Source organism: Callorhinus ursinus, unplaced genomic scaffold (genome assembly GCF_003265705.2).
Source record: "Callorhinus ursinus isolate GAN/ISIS: 27379988/994484 unplaced genomic scaffold, GSC_fseal_2.0 scaffold43, whole genome shotgun sequence".
Classification (NCBI taxonomy): Eukaryota; Metazoa; Chordata; class Mammalia; order Carnivora; family Otariidae; genus Callorhinus; species Callorhinus ursinus.
The window spans coordinates 9536720-9551637 of NW_027397105.1; the positions used below are offsets into that span (position 1 = coordinate 9536720).

General features: G+C 42.9%; 1 protein-coding gene across 3 annotated transcripts; it reads right to left on the bottom strand.

Annotated features, from left to right (window-relative positions):
* Nucleotides 1-678: 678 nt before the first annotated feature.
* Nucleotides 679-12461, bottom strand: LOC112817051 (uncharacterized). 3 transcript variants are annotated; one of them, XM_073881763.1, is made up of 7 exons: nucleotides 12370-12461; nucleotides 11175-11298; nucleotides 10989-11083; nucleotides 9046-9134; nucleotides 6620-6752; nucleotides 6039-6134; nucleotides 679-3464 (listed from the first exon to the last, which is right to left on the bottom strand). In XM_073881763.1, exons 4-7 carry the CDS (start codon nucleotides 9076-9078, stop codon nucleotides 1834-1836), a joined length of 1893 nt encoding a protein of 630 aa, XP_073737864.1. In that variant the 5' UTR covers nucleotides 9079-9134; nucleotides 10989-11083; nucleotides 11175-11298; nucleotides 12370-12461; the 3' UTR covers nucleotides 679-1833. The 3 variants fall into 3 exon arrangements, with proteins under 3 accessions (XP_073737864.1, XP_073737862.1, XP_073737863.1); XM_073881761.1 differs by having other exon boundaries at nucleotides 10989-11086; XM_073881762.1 differs by having other exon boundaries at nucleotides 10989-11099.
* Between the last annotated feature and the right edge of the window lie 2457 nt (nucleotides 12462-14918).

The following is a 14918-nucleotide window of genomic DNA, read 5'->3' on the forward strand; positions in this document are numbered from 1 at the left end:
CATAGCTTTGTGTATAACTCTGATAACACGTGCTATTATGTGTTCATATGTATAAATGTATAAGTAAACAAGAGAATGTTATATATGTAAAATATAATTTTACAGTATGTCTAATTTCACTAATTTATCTGTTGGGCTTTTTTGGAGGGGGGGTGTCTTGGTGCATATGGTTGAATTCCTGTTAAGTAAAATGTAAGTATGGTAAGATTTTCCCCAAAATGTTTATCTCAAGCCACTATATTTTGTATGCATGATGTTGGCAAAACATATCAAGAAATCATCTAATGTATGATACGTATCAAAGGTACTACAGGGATGACTTTTCATTGAACAACTCATCTTATATGAATTTTTAAAACCGTGTGTAACTATTATTTTGTTTAAAATCAACAATAAAAGACCTAACAAGATAGTTACTTTCCTCATGGGGAGAACTATGTTAAAGCTGGAGATAAAACCAGATATTAAGATCAAACTAAAAATGTTTTATAGGCATATGTAAGGGATATAACGAATGGCAAAGGTTTTCTGAGGAGGAAGTTATTTTCAACTGTGGTGGTCAAGGAGAAGGTGACAATTTAAGTTGGGTCCTAAAGGAGACTAACTTGCAAATTGAAAAGAGTAATAATGTGACAACTACCTCTTGATTAAAAGAACCAAAAAGAAAAAAACGATTAATGCCCCCTCAGAAAAGGCAGAAAGCCCTGCTTTAATCAACAAAGATCTCTTCCTACAATCTTCAAATCAAGTTTGGGGTCACCATACAATGAGCTCATCACAATAGTGAAAACTATCCAAGCTTCTTAGAGGAATTTGAGATGTAACATGTATATTAATTTTCCCTTCACTCAACACAAGTCCATCACAAGCAGTTTTAACCACATAAATTAGTTTTAACCATATAAATTCATTCTAAATCAGGCCTCTGAAGGAAGGGCAACTGTTTCTCCACAACCCAAACTAACTGGCTCCACGAAAGAAAAGTTTTTGAAAAGACCCTGCTATACCTAAGATGTTAACTAACATTATTTGGAGAGCTCTGATTCTAATAACAGACACTTTTATGGAGGACTCTTTTTTTTCTTGCCTCCAATTTCTAAAAGGTACTAAAAATTTCATGTATTTCAATAATTATTTCCAGATGTTACCATTTCTTCAGAGTATTTTGTCTTACAATTTTCAGAACAAAAATCCCTTTTTCCTCTGTCTTCAGTTGTGCTTTTCAGCTCTGAAACTCAAGCCCTGTTGAACTTCAAGCTGTAACTAACACTAAAGTGTGTAAGCACTTTAAATAGAAGAGAAGGACGGGAAAGTCAGTGAGAAGGGAGCATTCAAAGTAGCCCTTTTAGTGAGGACAGTACTGTTAGGGGTAGGAATGATTGTATATTAAGGCAAAGATTTATAGAAAGGTGGTATTTGAATATACGATCAACCATGAGTCTATTTCACTTGGACATGGCAGTATTCCAATCAGTACAAGGAGGGGCAATGAGCTCAAGTTTGAGCAACTGGAATTCCTTTGTGTCTCAGAAGAGCCTACTCCTGGGGCCAGGAAAAAAAAAAAAATCACTTCATGGTGACATCAGTCATTTTCAGGTACAGATGAAAATACACACACACACAGAAAGATTGATGGTTGGTTTCTTGGGCTATTCCAGCTTTCAGATCAGTATTTCTTCACATGGATTTGTGGTATTCTGGCAGCTAATTCTTTGCAGAAGAAAATGGGAGGAGAGCATTTTTTTAAAAAAGGGAGGGATCACAATTATAATAACCCATGAAAGTAGGATTCTTTGGTATTTAACAAAGTGAGGAGTCTGAATGACCACACATTCAGAGTGATTCTCCACTGTGAAGTCTCTGATGCCTAATGAGGGCTGAACTACACCTGAAGGCTCTGCCACATTCATTACACTCACAGGGTTTCTCTCCAGTGTGAATCCTCTGATGTTGAGTAAGATGGGCACTTCTACTGAAGGCTTTCCCACACTCGTGACAATCAAATGGTTTCTCTCCAGTATGAATCTTCTGATGTTGCGTCAGTGAAGAACTCTGGCTGAAGGCTTTCCCACAATCTTTACAGGTGTAAGGTTTCTCTCCAGTGTGGGTTTTTGTGTGTTTTGTGAGGGTTGAGCTCTGGCTGAAAGCTTTACCACATTCTCTACACTTGTAGGGTTTTTCTCCAGTATGAGTTCTCTGATGTCGAATAAGTGCTGATCGATCACTGAAGGCTTTCCCACAGTCATTACAGGTGTAAGGTTTCTCTCCAGTGTGAGTTCTCTGATGTTGATAGAGGTGTGAGCTTTGACTAAACACCTTGCCGCACTCACTGCATTCATAAGGTTTCTCTCCAGTGTGAATAAACTGATGGACAATGAGGGAAGAGTTGTGACTAAAAGCTTTCCCACATTCCCTGCATTCATAGGGCTTCTCTCCAGTATGAATAAACTGATGTTCAATACGGGATGAATTGTGACTGAAGGCTTTACCACATTCATTACATTCATAAGGTTTCTCACCAGTATGAATTCGCTGATGTTGAATAAAGTGCGTTATCTGAATGAAAGCCTTCCCACATTCATTACATTCATGGGGCTTCTCTCCAGTATGGATTCTCTGGTGTTGGATAAGAGAGACGTTATGATTAAAGGCTTTTCCACATTCCTTGCATTCATATGGTTTCTCTCCAGTATGAATTCTCTGATGTACTGTAAGGGCTGAATAATTACCAAAAGTTTTTCTACATTCACTACATTCATAAGGTTTCTCTCCATGTTGGGTTCTCTGATGTTGAATAAATGGTGCATTCTGAATTAAGGCTCTTTCATGCACATTATATTCCTTCCCACCATGAACACTCTGATGATGTTTGGTAAGGTGTGAGTTCCAGGTATAGCCTTTCCTATCTTCACAAGACTTCTCTCCAATATTAGTTTTCTGATGTTCAGTGTGGTGTATACCATGACCAAAGGTCTTCCCATACTGATTATATTTCAAATTGTTTTCTTCACTATGAGCTATACAATGTTGAACATAAACTGAGCGATCACTGAATATTTTACTACGGACATTACATTGAAGAGTTTTCTCATTTGGGCTATCTTTCTGATGTCTTATTAATTTTGAATTCTGTTTAAAGCTCCTTCCCTGAGCATGAGACGTATATGGTCTCTCTTCTTCAGGGTTTCTTGATTGTATAACAAAGTCTGACTTCAGACTAACATGTCTGCCAGATTCAATATGTTTGGGGTTACTATCAGTTCTAGAAGTTCTTTTCTTGCAGATAACTGTTGCTTCTTTCCAGAGTCTGTCTTGACCATTCTCTTTGATCTCTGCATATCCCCAGGCTTCCTTCAAACTGGAAGCCCTTGCATCAGCCCCTGTGCTTCTCTCCATACTTATCCCCTGGCATGATTCTTTTTCAGAAAATACCTCCTTTGGGTTTGACTTTCTGGTCTCCAAATCTGGAGGGGGAAAAGTAAAAAAGTTCCCTGTACTAGAAGAAGGAAATGACTAAAGCAGGATTGAGATAATAAAAGTATATAAATGCCATTAGTCACAAATATAAGTCAAGTAGTCAACAGATAATTTATTGAACACCTATTATGAGCTAGGTACTGTGTTACATGCTAGGATTCAATGACAAACGAAGCAGATATAGTACCAGCTTTTTTGAGATTTACAGTCTTTTGGGGAAGGTAAGTATTAATCAAATAATTTCAAGAATGATGAATGCTGTAAAATAATGTGTTAGGGAGATTTTCAGTTGGGAAATGATTGGTACTGTACATAGGAATGATAGCTACCCCTAGCCGTGGAACCACTAGAATCTTCCCTGGCTTTTGATACCACCACCACCAGCAGTCCCCTGTGTCCCCTGTCTGGAGTTCACTCCAGCTAGGGTCATCCTTTAATGCCTACATCTTCCATTCCCACTGGCAGAGTTCCCCATTATGCCCGATTATGCCTGAGGTTGCTGTTGGATTCAATAAGATCATTAACCAGATTTTCCTTTGCTACCCTGAATATTACCATTTGCCAGAGCTTTCCTTCATCTTTCACTTTTTTCCCCTCTCTCTGGGCCTCCCAAAATACACACATACACACCCCCAAAAAAGATAAAGAGGGTCAAAGTTCAAGAGAATGCATAAATTTTAGGAGGATCAGGGGATTAGGCTTACTACTAGTACTAGTTCAGCTTTTTTTTTTTTTAAGATTTTATTTATTTATTTGACAGAGAGAGACACAGTGAGAGAGGGAACACAAGCAGGGGGAGTGGGAGAGGGAGCAGCAGGCTTCCCGCAAAGCAGGGAGCCCAATGTGCAGCTCAATCCCAGGACCCTGGGATCAAGACCTGAGCTGAAGGCGGACGCTTAACGACTGAGCCACTTAGGTGCCCCTAGTTCAGCTTTCTTATAGGTAAACTACACATGACATACATCTTAATTGTTGTAAAGCTGGGACTTTATAATTGAGGATCTTGTAAGTAGTCTTTCAGCCTTATGAAGGGTAAGACAAACAGCACATGTATTTTGCAAGCTGGACTATTTTCAAAGTAACCTCAGTATGTGACTTTGACAACCTTATATAATGTAGAAAATGAAAGTTAAAAGAAGGCAACCTAAGTTAAGCAGGGGAGAGAAACGTAGCAGGGGAACTAATCCATTATCAGGTTAGCCAAAAAGAAGGAATAACCTGTTAAGTCCAATGCACACTCTTCAGGTCTTGACCTCTCTAGAATATGTTACTATGAGCACCTCCCCTCCTTGAAATCCTCTTTTCTGTTGGATTCTACAACAATAACCTGACCTGGTTTCCTTCTGCTCTGGCCACCCTTTCTTAGTATCCTTTCTGGATTCCCTTTCCTTCATTTATGTTGATAAAATTTGTATAATATACCTCTATTGCCATCACCCGTTATCAAAAATTATTACTATTTTATTATTTTGACAACATTTTCTCCATGTGTGTTTTTTTTTAAGTACACAAGTGATATAGATATATACAGATATAGACAGCTAGCAGATACTTAAATGTGTATGTTCATTGGGCTTCTAAGTTCTCTTGCAACTCTTTTCATGCTCTATTGCTCAATTTTCATATTTCATCCACTCCCATGACTTCAATTACCATCTATTCTCAGATGACTCTCAAAGCTATACCACCAGTTATGATCTCTCTCCTTCACCAAGATCCATTTGACATCTCCTCCTTATATTCATCTACCTTCCAGACACCCCTACTTAGACCACAGTTTCTCAACTGCAGCAGTACTGACACTTTGTCAAGACAAGTCTTTGTGGGAGGGGTTGTCCTGTGCATGGTAGGATACTTAGCAGCATCTTTGGCCTTGACCCACTAGATGCCCATAGCATCCTCCCAGTCTTCAGACATGTCCCCTGGGGGCAAAATCACCCCTGTTTGAGAACCACTGGTTTAGATCTGCTATAGACTCTTCAAACAGAATAAAGAGAACTCCTCTTCCACCCTATCCCCCTAAACTTGCCATTTCTCCTGTGTTTTCTATCTCAGGGAAGAGAACTTCCATCTACCTACACAGCCAAGCCAGAAACCTGGAAATCATCTTTGTCTGTTTCTCCCTCACCTCCCACATATAGTCAGCAAATTCTATCAATTTTACAACCTTAAAATTGGATGTAAGATCACACTCCTTGAACTTACATTCAAATTCTTTCATTCTGTTCTTACTTTTTAGGTAGGAAAAAACTAGGTACAACGAAGACAAAGTAAGTGAAGGAGAGACTCCAGCTACTAGAGAGGAAAAGGGAATGACCTCATAAAATGCCAGAGTGAGGCACAACAGTGATCTCTGGATCAAGTGTCAGGGTTATAACTTTAAGGAGGAAGTACCTTCCTTAATTCTGGGAAGAAGTAGAGTTAGGCTAATGAGACTCTGATATGTCAAAATGAAGATGAGACTTAGAGGGGGCCTCAACATTTTCTACAGGCCTGGAGGATTTGGGGAAGAACCCCTAACTCATATTTCAAAAGATGTTGTCTGCCTTGTTCTTACTTACATGTGCAGCTGCTTCTTAGTACTTCTCTCTCCTGCATCCATGGGTTTCCTGCTTGTTCCAATTGGGAGATGATATCAGGTTTAGAAAATGGAAATCCTACTCAAGGGAAAGAAATAGAATGTGATTGTCAGTTTCCAAGACAAAGGGCCACCCCATTTTCAGTCCCACTCTTGTGTTTTCAAGAGCAGAAAACAAGTAACTAATTGTCAAAAGTAATTATACATTTTCTACCAAAGTAGGGTAAGAAACAGTTTAAGGATCTGCTCTGGATCCTGGAGGAAAATGTTAACCAAAGCCTTCTTTGTTTCTTTGTCTCTTTCTTTCTTTCAGAGGGCAAGAGGAGGAGCAGAGGAAGAGGGACAAGCAGAGTCCCCACTGAGCACAGGGCCCCACGCAGGGCTGGATCCCATGACCCTGAGATCATGACCTGAACCAAAATCAAGAATTGGATGCTTAACCGACTGAGCCACCCAAACACCCACCAAAGCCTCCTTTCTGATCGTCCCCTAATAGTAGCATGGGGATCTTTAGAAAGCAATGGCATCCCAAAATGCCTACCTGAGGTGAGGACCCAACCTTACCCAAGGAGACCAGGTTCCTATAGTTCTCAAGCATTACATCCTTGTACAAGTCTCTCTGAGCAGGGTCCAGTTCTCTCCATTCTTCCTCAGTGAAGTTCACAGCCACATCCTTGAAGGATAAGCCCTGAAGCACCTGCATGGGGTACAGAAATAATGATTGAATGAGGCACAATTAGGGGAGATTCATGGAATGGAGAGGAAATGCATCCAACTATGTTCATAGTGTCAAAGGCATATTGACTCATAGGTTAAAGAGTCTTAAAATGTGTATACCCTCTTGACATACTGATTTTATATCTAGAACTCAATTGTAATAAAATGGAGATATAAGTAATGAGTTATCAACAGATTTTTATCTATTTATAATTTACAATAGCAAAAGAGTTCTAAATAACCTAAATGCTTGAGGAGAGTGGCAGAAGCTGCTAACTGCTCACTAAAGTACACTTCACCTCCTCATCTTTCTAAGTAGACAAACATTTCCCAAACTCCTTTGCAGTTAGATGTGGCCATGTGACTGCGTTCAAGCCAAGAGAATGCAAGCAGAAGTGACGTGCACTATTTCCAGGCCTGACTCCCATGCATTCCCCAAACTGTTTTCCCCTTGTGGCTGGGACATGGAGATGACCCCAAAAGTGAATTTGGGAGCCATGTGGTAGAGATATCAGAGCTTCAGATAGCTCAAGGCCCTGAATGGCCACCCTATCAACCTGCTGACCTAGTCATATGGTTACAAGAACAAGAAATAAACTTCTATTATACTGTGGCCATTATATATTTTGGGTCTATCAGTTACACCAGTTACAAGTTAGCCAAGCCTAATTAATTCAGAAACTAACACCTTGAAGTAGAAGATATCATAACAAACACCTAAAATATACAGGGGCATTGGCTTGACATTCAGGCATCAAGCTTCAAAGAAATGGGTCGTTAAGGCTGGAATGATGTAGACTCTTGATCTAAACTGGCAAAGTAATTAGTAACTGGGAAGGCAGACCAAAAGTTCACTGGGCCTGTAGCTCTGGGGGAATAAGTTGGAAAAAGCCAAAATGCTAGCTTGTGGAGGATGCTTCTGGATATATTTGGCAAAGAAAGAGTTGAGCTCAGGAAGGAATGTACCAATTTTCAAGCTAAAATAAAATGGAATAGAGAGTACAGAAACTTGGGGCTTCACATGGTTGGAAAAGCAAACTGTTTCTAGATCTCATACAACAGGAAGTCTAAAAAAGGCTTTGAACAACAAAGGCCCGCTGAAACTTCTTAGCTAAACAAAGTGACTTAGTCCTATAAAAAAAGATCAAGTTAAGGATATGGCGTTCCCATCCACGCCTATTGTTTGGCAAACTTAACGTTATCTTCATTAAGAAAGACATGGTTTAAAAAAAAAAAGAAAGAGACATGGTAAGTAAGAAACTGCGAAATATACCAAGCTTGAGACTTATATCCAGGAAAGAACTTTGGGTGTGATTATTAGTACATGGCAAACAGATCAGAAGCTTCCTAAATTTTTATAGGACAACATATCCAAGATTTCAATGTACTTTGTACTTTTTTCCTGTCTCAGAAGAAGCAGTACCTTTCCTCAATTCTAAGCCATTTATATCACTGACTTCCCAAATATATCTTCTCAAAAATCTACTCATCCGGGGCACCTGGGTGGCTCAGTCGGTTAAGTGTCTGACTCTTGATCTTAGGGTCATGAGATTGAGCCCCCTGTTGGGCTCTGCGCTCAAGCACAGAGTCTGCTCAAGATTGTCTCTCCCTCTCCCTCTGCCCATCACCTTGCTCTCTCTCTAAAATAAGAAAATAAATACAATCTTTAAAAAAAAAAATCTACTCATCCTTCAGGGCCCACTTCAAATCTCACTGCTACTATTAGCCCAAATCTCCTTAAAAGGGCTTAAAGATGCTGGCTGAATGAATAAAACTTTCCCAAATCTCTCTCAGCCAGACACGCTCACTCTCCCCTGAAACCATACAACATTTTCCCTAAAACACTTTATTAAGCAGGCCGTCAGTAAATTTGCTGATTTGTGTCACACAGATTTGTGTACGGGTCTTTTCTCCCCATGGAGAACATTCTAAGCAGATGGATACAAAAGATCTCATGTGCCTTTGCTGATCTACATCAAATGCCTCAAGTGGACGAAGGGAAGCCTGACTCTCTCCCAACAATGCTCTCGGTCCTCTGTCCTCTATTGCCAACTGATGGGAGAGACTGCCAAGCCCCATCTTCACTGCTACTTCCACACAATAAAGAACCCCCAGCTGCCATGTTGTTGGTAGTCCACCCCACCCTCTTGATCCTATCTTTGAAAACCACTTTTGCTAATAGGGCTGACGAGCTTCATGCGATGAGAGAGAAATTTATTCACTTCAGGAATTAAGATGAGATTTTAGGGATGAGAGGAAAATCCCCAACTCACCTGGGATTTTGCTACCTGAAGAAGAGCAGCCATATTCTCCTCCTAAAGATACCCCTTTTGGAAAAGGGCAGACTCCCTAGATGGCAGAACTGGAAGGGAAGAATAATAAAGGAATCCAGTTTATTAATATGGTCTCAAACCTGTTATATTAGAAATAGCCACTTATGACAAAAAGTGCGTCTGACCTTGGCTACCATATGGTTGGAAGGATCCCACAGACACCTATGTAATGAGGCTTCCAAGATAACCTCAGGGATGACTCTCTGTATGATCATTAACTGTATTCAGGATAAGCCTGAGCCTGTGCTCTGAGAATGAGGATCCCTGTGAAAACAGCAACAAAAACCCATATAGTGTTAGGGTTGGCAGGAAGCTTCCAGACTCCTTTATTCACAAATGGAGAAACTTTCCAACTTCAAAGAACAAGAAAAAGGAGCCACAGAGGCAAAGGGCAACAGTGCCCAACCGGGAAGCACCAGCCACCAGATCATGAGTATTCTAGGCCCCTGCTAAGTTTGCAGCCATCCTAGGTTCATTCCACCACACACGTGATCCACTAACCCCTAGTCTGTCATCTCGTCCTCCCCTGCATCCCAAGCACCCAACATAGTATTTCTGGGGGCAGGAGGCCCAAAGTGTTGAGAATGAATTCATGATCCCCCTAACTCCTTTGACTCCATGCCCATCAAGCAACGTTCTGCTCACAATTTCCCTTCCCACTTTGATTTTTTGCCTACTGGGAGAAAACCGATAATATTAACTTTGTGCACTCCTTTAAGCTTATCTTTGGGTGGCAGGGCTATATGCCATTTATCTTATTCTATATATAATTGCCTTCCTACTATTCTAGTTTATTATTTCTTTAACTCTCACTCTCCCCCATTACCAAAAAGCAATACTTAAAGCCCCTTGTCAGGGGTGCCTGAGTGGCTCATTCAGTTAAGCGTCGTCGGACTCTTGATTTAGGCTCAGCTCATGATCTCAGAGTCGTGGGTCTAGGACCCACATCGGGCTCCCTGCTCAGCAGGGAGTCTGCTGGAGATTCTCTCTCTCCCTTTCCCTCTCTCCCTGACCCTCCCTGCACACTCACGCACTCTCTAATAAATAAATCTTTTTATTAAAAAAATTCTATAGGATTTTCTTTCTATCCCTTGTTTTATGAAAACAAAAGGCATCATCAATGTATCTGGTCAAACCCCAAGCCCCTACTTCCCCACCGGATGCCTGTCCGCTCCTTGTACTGAACTCTGACAATCAGTGAAGGATGGGTAGAGATGGGAACTTTTAAGTTTCAGGACCCTGAGAAATCAGAGGGGCTAAGGGCAGGACGTCCCGGAAAACCAAGCAGACTGAAGCTACACCGTGGAAGCCCCTTCTCATCTGGGCCATCCTTTTGTATCTCCTTAAGAAAGAATACTTCTTAAAGGAGGTTGAAAGGTGGGCACCTGGGTGGCTGTCGTTAAGCGTCTGCCTTCGGCTCAGGTCATGATCCCAGGATCCTGGGATCGAGCCCCGCATCAGGCTCCCTGCTCCGTGGGGAGCCTGCTTCTCCCTCTCCCACTCCCCCTGCTTGTGTTCCCTCTCTTGCTGTGTCTCTCTCTCTCTGTGTCAGATAAATAAAATCTTTTTTAAAAAAAGAGAGAGAGATTGAAAGGAAGTCAGGAGCAGTTCTCAATCCTTCCAGAATTGGGCAGTGGACCCTGCAGATGCAGGCCCCAGCTCTGCACTTGACCTCTTCCATGTGCTAGAGTGCCAGATCAAATCCTCTGCTTCTCCATGTCCATTTCCTTTTATCTATCCAAGGAGTCTGACTTGCCCCCTCTCATTCTTTGGAGAGGCATCCAGTATAATAGAGAATGGAGAGTAAGATGTCTTACTTTTTAGAGCTTCAAGTAAAAAGGGAATTATATCAGTAAAGTTACTACTACTTATGGAGCACTCACCATGTACCAGATGCTTTCCATAAATCACTTGTTACAAATGAGGAAATTGATGACTTGCCCAAGGTCTCCGAGCTGCCCCCACACATTTTACAAGGCTGCTGTAAAGAAAAACTAAAACAAGATTACTGTGTGCACACTGTAGGTGCCCAGCTAACAGCAGAAGCTTCTCTTACTTGTGTTTCTTACCTCTGTTCTGGAGTTTGTGGCTCTGATCCTCCATGACCACAGTCTTTGCACCATTTGGGTAAAGCAACTTCACCCAAATCCTCCATGTCTCTTCCTGGGGATTACCAGCATTCTCCCAGAAACTCTAGGAAGAGATTCTGGATTGAATTATTCTTTTTCATTGTATTTCGTCTTTCATTCTCTGAGACCCCACTCATAACAGTGATGGGGGTGGGGTGGGTCTGAAGCAGTATATTTTGAGCTAAGACTAAAGTGAAGAAGTTCAGCAGTCACTCAGGCTTCAGGAAGCCCTATTCACAGGGAAGTCTCAGTATAACCTTTCCCCCAGGGCTCCGCAGAGACAGACACCCAGGAACATAGATAATCACAGACAACTGGTAAAGATGTTGTTACCAACATGCCTGAAGGATACACAAGTGCAGGCCATGGTGGCAAGTGCCCCGCTAGGAGTGAAGGCACCTGGGTTCTCATTTCTATGTACCAGATGGCTAAGTGACCCAAAACAAGTAATTTTTCCTCCCTGGGTTTCAGTTGCTTTTTATGTACAGATGGGGAGGTGGATACCTACTATTCATAATGGCTACCACTGATGGAGCCCTTACTTAGTGCCTGGCACTGTGTCAACTGTTTCATATCAAATTTCCACTGAATCCTCACAATCACCACGTAAGGTAGGGACAATAAACTTCACTTGACAGGTAAGGAACAGGAGAGGCAAAGTTCAGTAACTTGCCTACGGTCACATCACTGAGCAATAACCGCTTTCTCGCGATGTAGACAAATGGATCTCTTACATCCACGCCCTCCCGCGTCAACATCGTCTGAGTCCTAAACAATGGATCCACCACGCTGTGGGTTGCAAGGGCACAAGGGCAGACGCGCGTTGGTCTCTGACCTGGGAGCATGGACAGCCTTGGGCCCTACCTGCCTCACCTTCCAGCCAAGCGCTTCAGGCTGTGCGGGCCCTCAGCCCGTGTCCGAGCAAAGGACCTAGACGTGTCTCAGGCTTAAACACACGTACACACCACCATCACGTACACGCAAAACCCAGAACAGAGGGGCAGGGTCAAGGTGGCCAAACCCTGACAGCTCCCCAGCTCCAGCAGGAGGGATTACGGTCAGCGGGCCCAGGGAGATCCCCAGTGGGACGCGCGACCAGACCCCCAAGCCTGACAATCCCCTGCTGGACACACACCCCTGTCCAACGTCTGCTCCTCCCGGGTTCAGACACCGAGCTGGTCACTGTAGGTAGGACCACAAGAACAGACTAGCCGCGAGCCGAGCGCGTCCAGACAAAGGAGCCGGAAGCGGAAGTGCGCGCCGAGGCTCCTGGGAAATGTAGTCGACCCTGCCCGCCGCCGGGGCTCGGAAAAGCCCCCCGCGGGGCTGAGTTGAAACGCGACGCTGATCTCCCAGACTCCCGCTTGTTCTGCCCTCAGAGGCAAGCCCTCGCGTGGCTCAAAAAGGAGAGGTTAACGTTAGCAGCCCAGCCAAAGTGCACAGGAACCTTTGGAGGCGTTTACTAAACCATCAAGGACTGTCTAGAGTGTTTGGGGGAGGGTGGGGTTGGGGCCTGGAGAGCAAAGGTCTCCTTCCATGAGCTAGTCCCTCTGGTCACTCTTCATAGAATAAGCGGAGCTGCAGCACTTCTTCAGAAAGCCCAACACGACAGTGCCACGCTTGAGGTTCTGCATCTTTCCAGAAATCCTGGCGGATGCCCTCTGCTCGCACATTCTGGGGCAAACTTTCAGTGGTTCCCACGCTCATGCACCCTCAGCCCAGAGCCCGGGTCCTTCGACGGCCTTTTGGGTTCCTGTCACCAAAGTGTAATATTCTGAGACGCGGAGAGGTGGGGCCCTCTCCGGGCGAGGAACACATCTGCTGTATCACTGTTCTTAGCACCTTGATGTTTACATGTCTCAGTCCAAAAGAGTGCCGCATTGTTCCTATTATTTCCTGTTTGCTAGCCATTTCCATACGCATGACAGTCCTCCAGATCCCATAGGGACAGTCCTCCAGATCCCGTAGAACCAGATACCTATCCAGGTTCAGTTAATTGAGCCTTTTGGGGGTACATTCTACAGCCAACTCTCCATGATGGGCTCCTCCGAATGTACTTCTACTAGGTTCTACTGCGACAAGACCGAAGACAGTTGAGTTGTTGGTGTCTTCTTTATCACTTCCAGAAGCAGAAGGTGTTGAGAGGGTGCATGCTCCCAGCTTCTAGGACAAACCCCCAGGCTCACTACCACCTCTACCCCACCCCTGAGGAGGAGAACCTCTATATAAATCCAGCCTATCCAATCTTCATACCTGTGCCCTGGATCCTGTCTTTCTAAGCACTTTTCTACCCGGAATGCACTGGGCATCACAGAAAGGCTGCTGAAAAGAAAGCAAACCCCTCCATGAGATCCTTATGCCAGGATCTCAGAAGGAACGCTGAGGTCTCTACAGTTTCAGTAGGGAAATCCCACCGAACGCTCTACCAGCTGGACTCCTTCTTCTCCACGCTACCCATCCCCCAAATCCCATAGCCCCCAGTAGTCTAATGGTTTCTTTTAAATGTGTAAGGTGATAGATACAACAGGAATGGCAAATTGCTGATAGTTATTGACATTGGGTGATGGATAAATGAGCGTTCATTATGGTATAACCTCAACTTTTGTGTGTTTCAAATTGCCATAAAGTAAATTTTAACAATGCAAATTAAGTTTAAAAATAAAGCAGATTAGATCATCTGTCAGCTATGCTCAGCATTTTTGGTTGGCTTCCCACTGTAGAATAAAATCTGAAGTTTATACTATTAAGGGTTCTTTTTTTTTAAGATTTTATTTATTTATTTGACAGACACAGAGAGAGAGCCCAAGTAGGCAGAACAGCAGGCAGAGGGAGAGGGAGAAGCAGGCTCCCTGGTGAGCAGAAAGCCCGATGCAGGACTGGCTCCCAGGACCCTGGGATCATGACTTGAGCTGAAGGCAGCCACTTAACTGACTGAGCCACCCAGGTGCCCCTATACTATTAAGGTTTCTTGTAATTAGTTTAGTGCCACACAGCATTTTTAGAGAGTGAAATAGAATAGAAAAGAAGAAAAAAACACTAGAGTTTATTACATGTAATAATAATATATACTGTTTTGGGGCGCCTGGGTGGCTCAGTCATTAAGCATCTGCCTTCGGTTCAGGTCATGATCCCAGGATCCTGGGATCGAGCCCCACATCAGGCTCCCTGCTCCGCGAGAAGCCTGTTTCTCCCTCTCCCACTCCCCCTGTTTGTGTTCCCTCTCTTGCTGTGTCCCTCTCTGTCAAATAAATAAATAAAATCTTTTAAAAAAATAAATAATATGCCCTGTTTCAATGCACTTTTCTTTTCTTTTCTTTTTTTTAAGGATTGTCTCTCTCTGTCAAATAAATAAATAAAATCTTTTTAAAAAAAATAAATAATATGTCCTGTTTCAATGCACTTTTCTTTTTTTTTAAAGATTTTATTTATTTATTTGAGAGAGAAGGCAAGCACAAGCAGGCAGAGGGTCAGAGGGAGAAGCAGGCTTCCCGCAGAGCAGGGAGCCCGATGTGGGGCTCGATCCCAGGACTCTGGGATCATGACCTGAGCCGAAGGCAGACGCTTAACGACTGAGCCACCCAGGCGCCCACCTTCATAATTTCTTAATGATACTTATCTCTACTTGACATATATTTATGTTTATCTGTTTACTATTTTCTTTCTCTGCTCCAAATATAAGCTCCT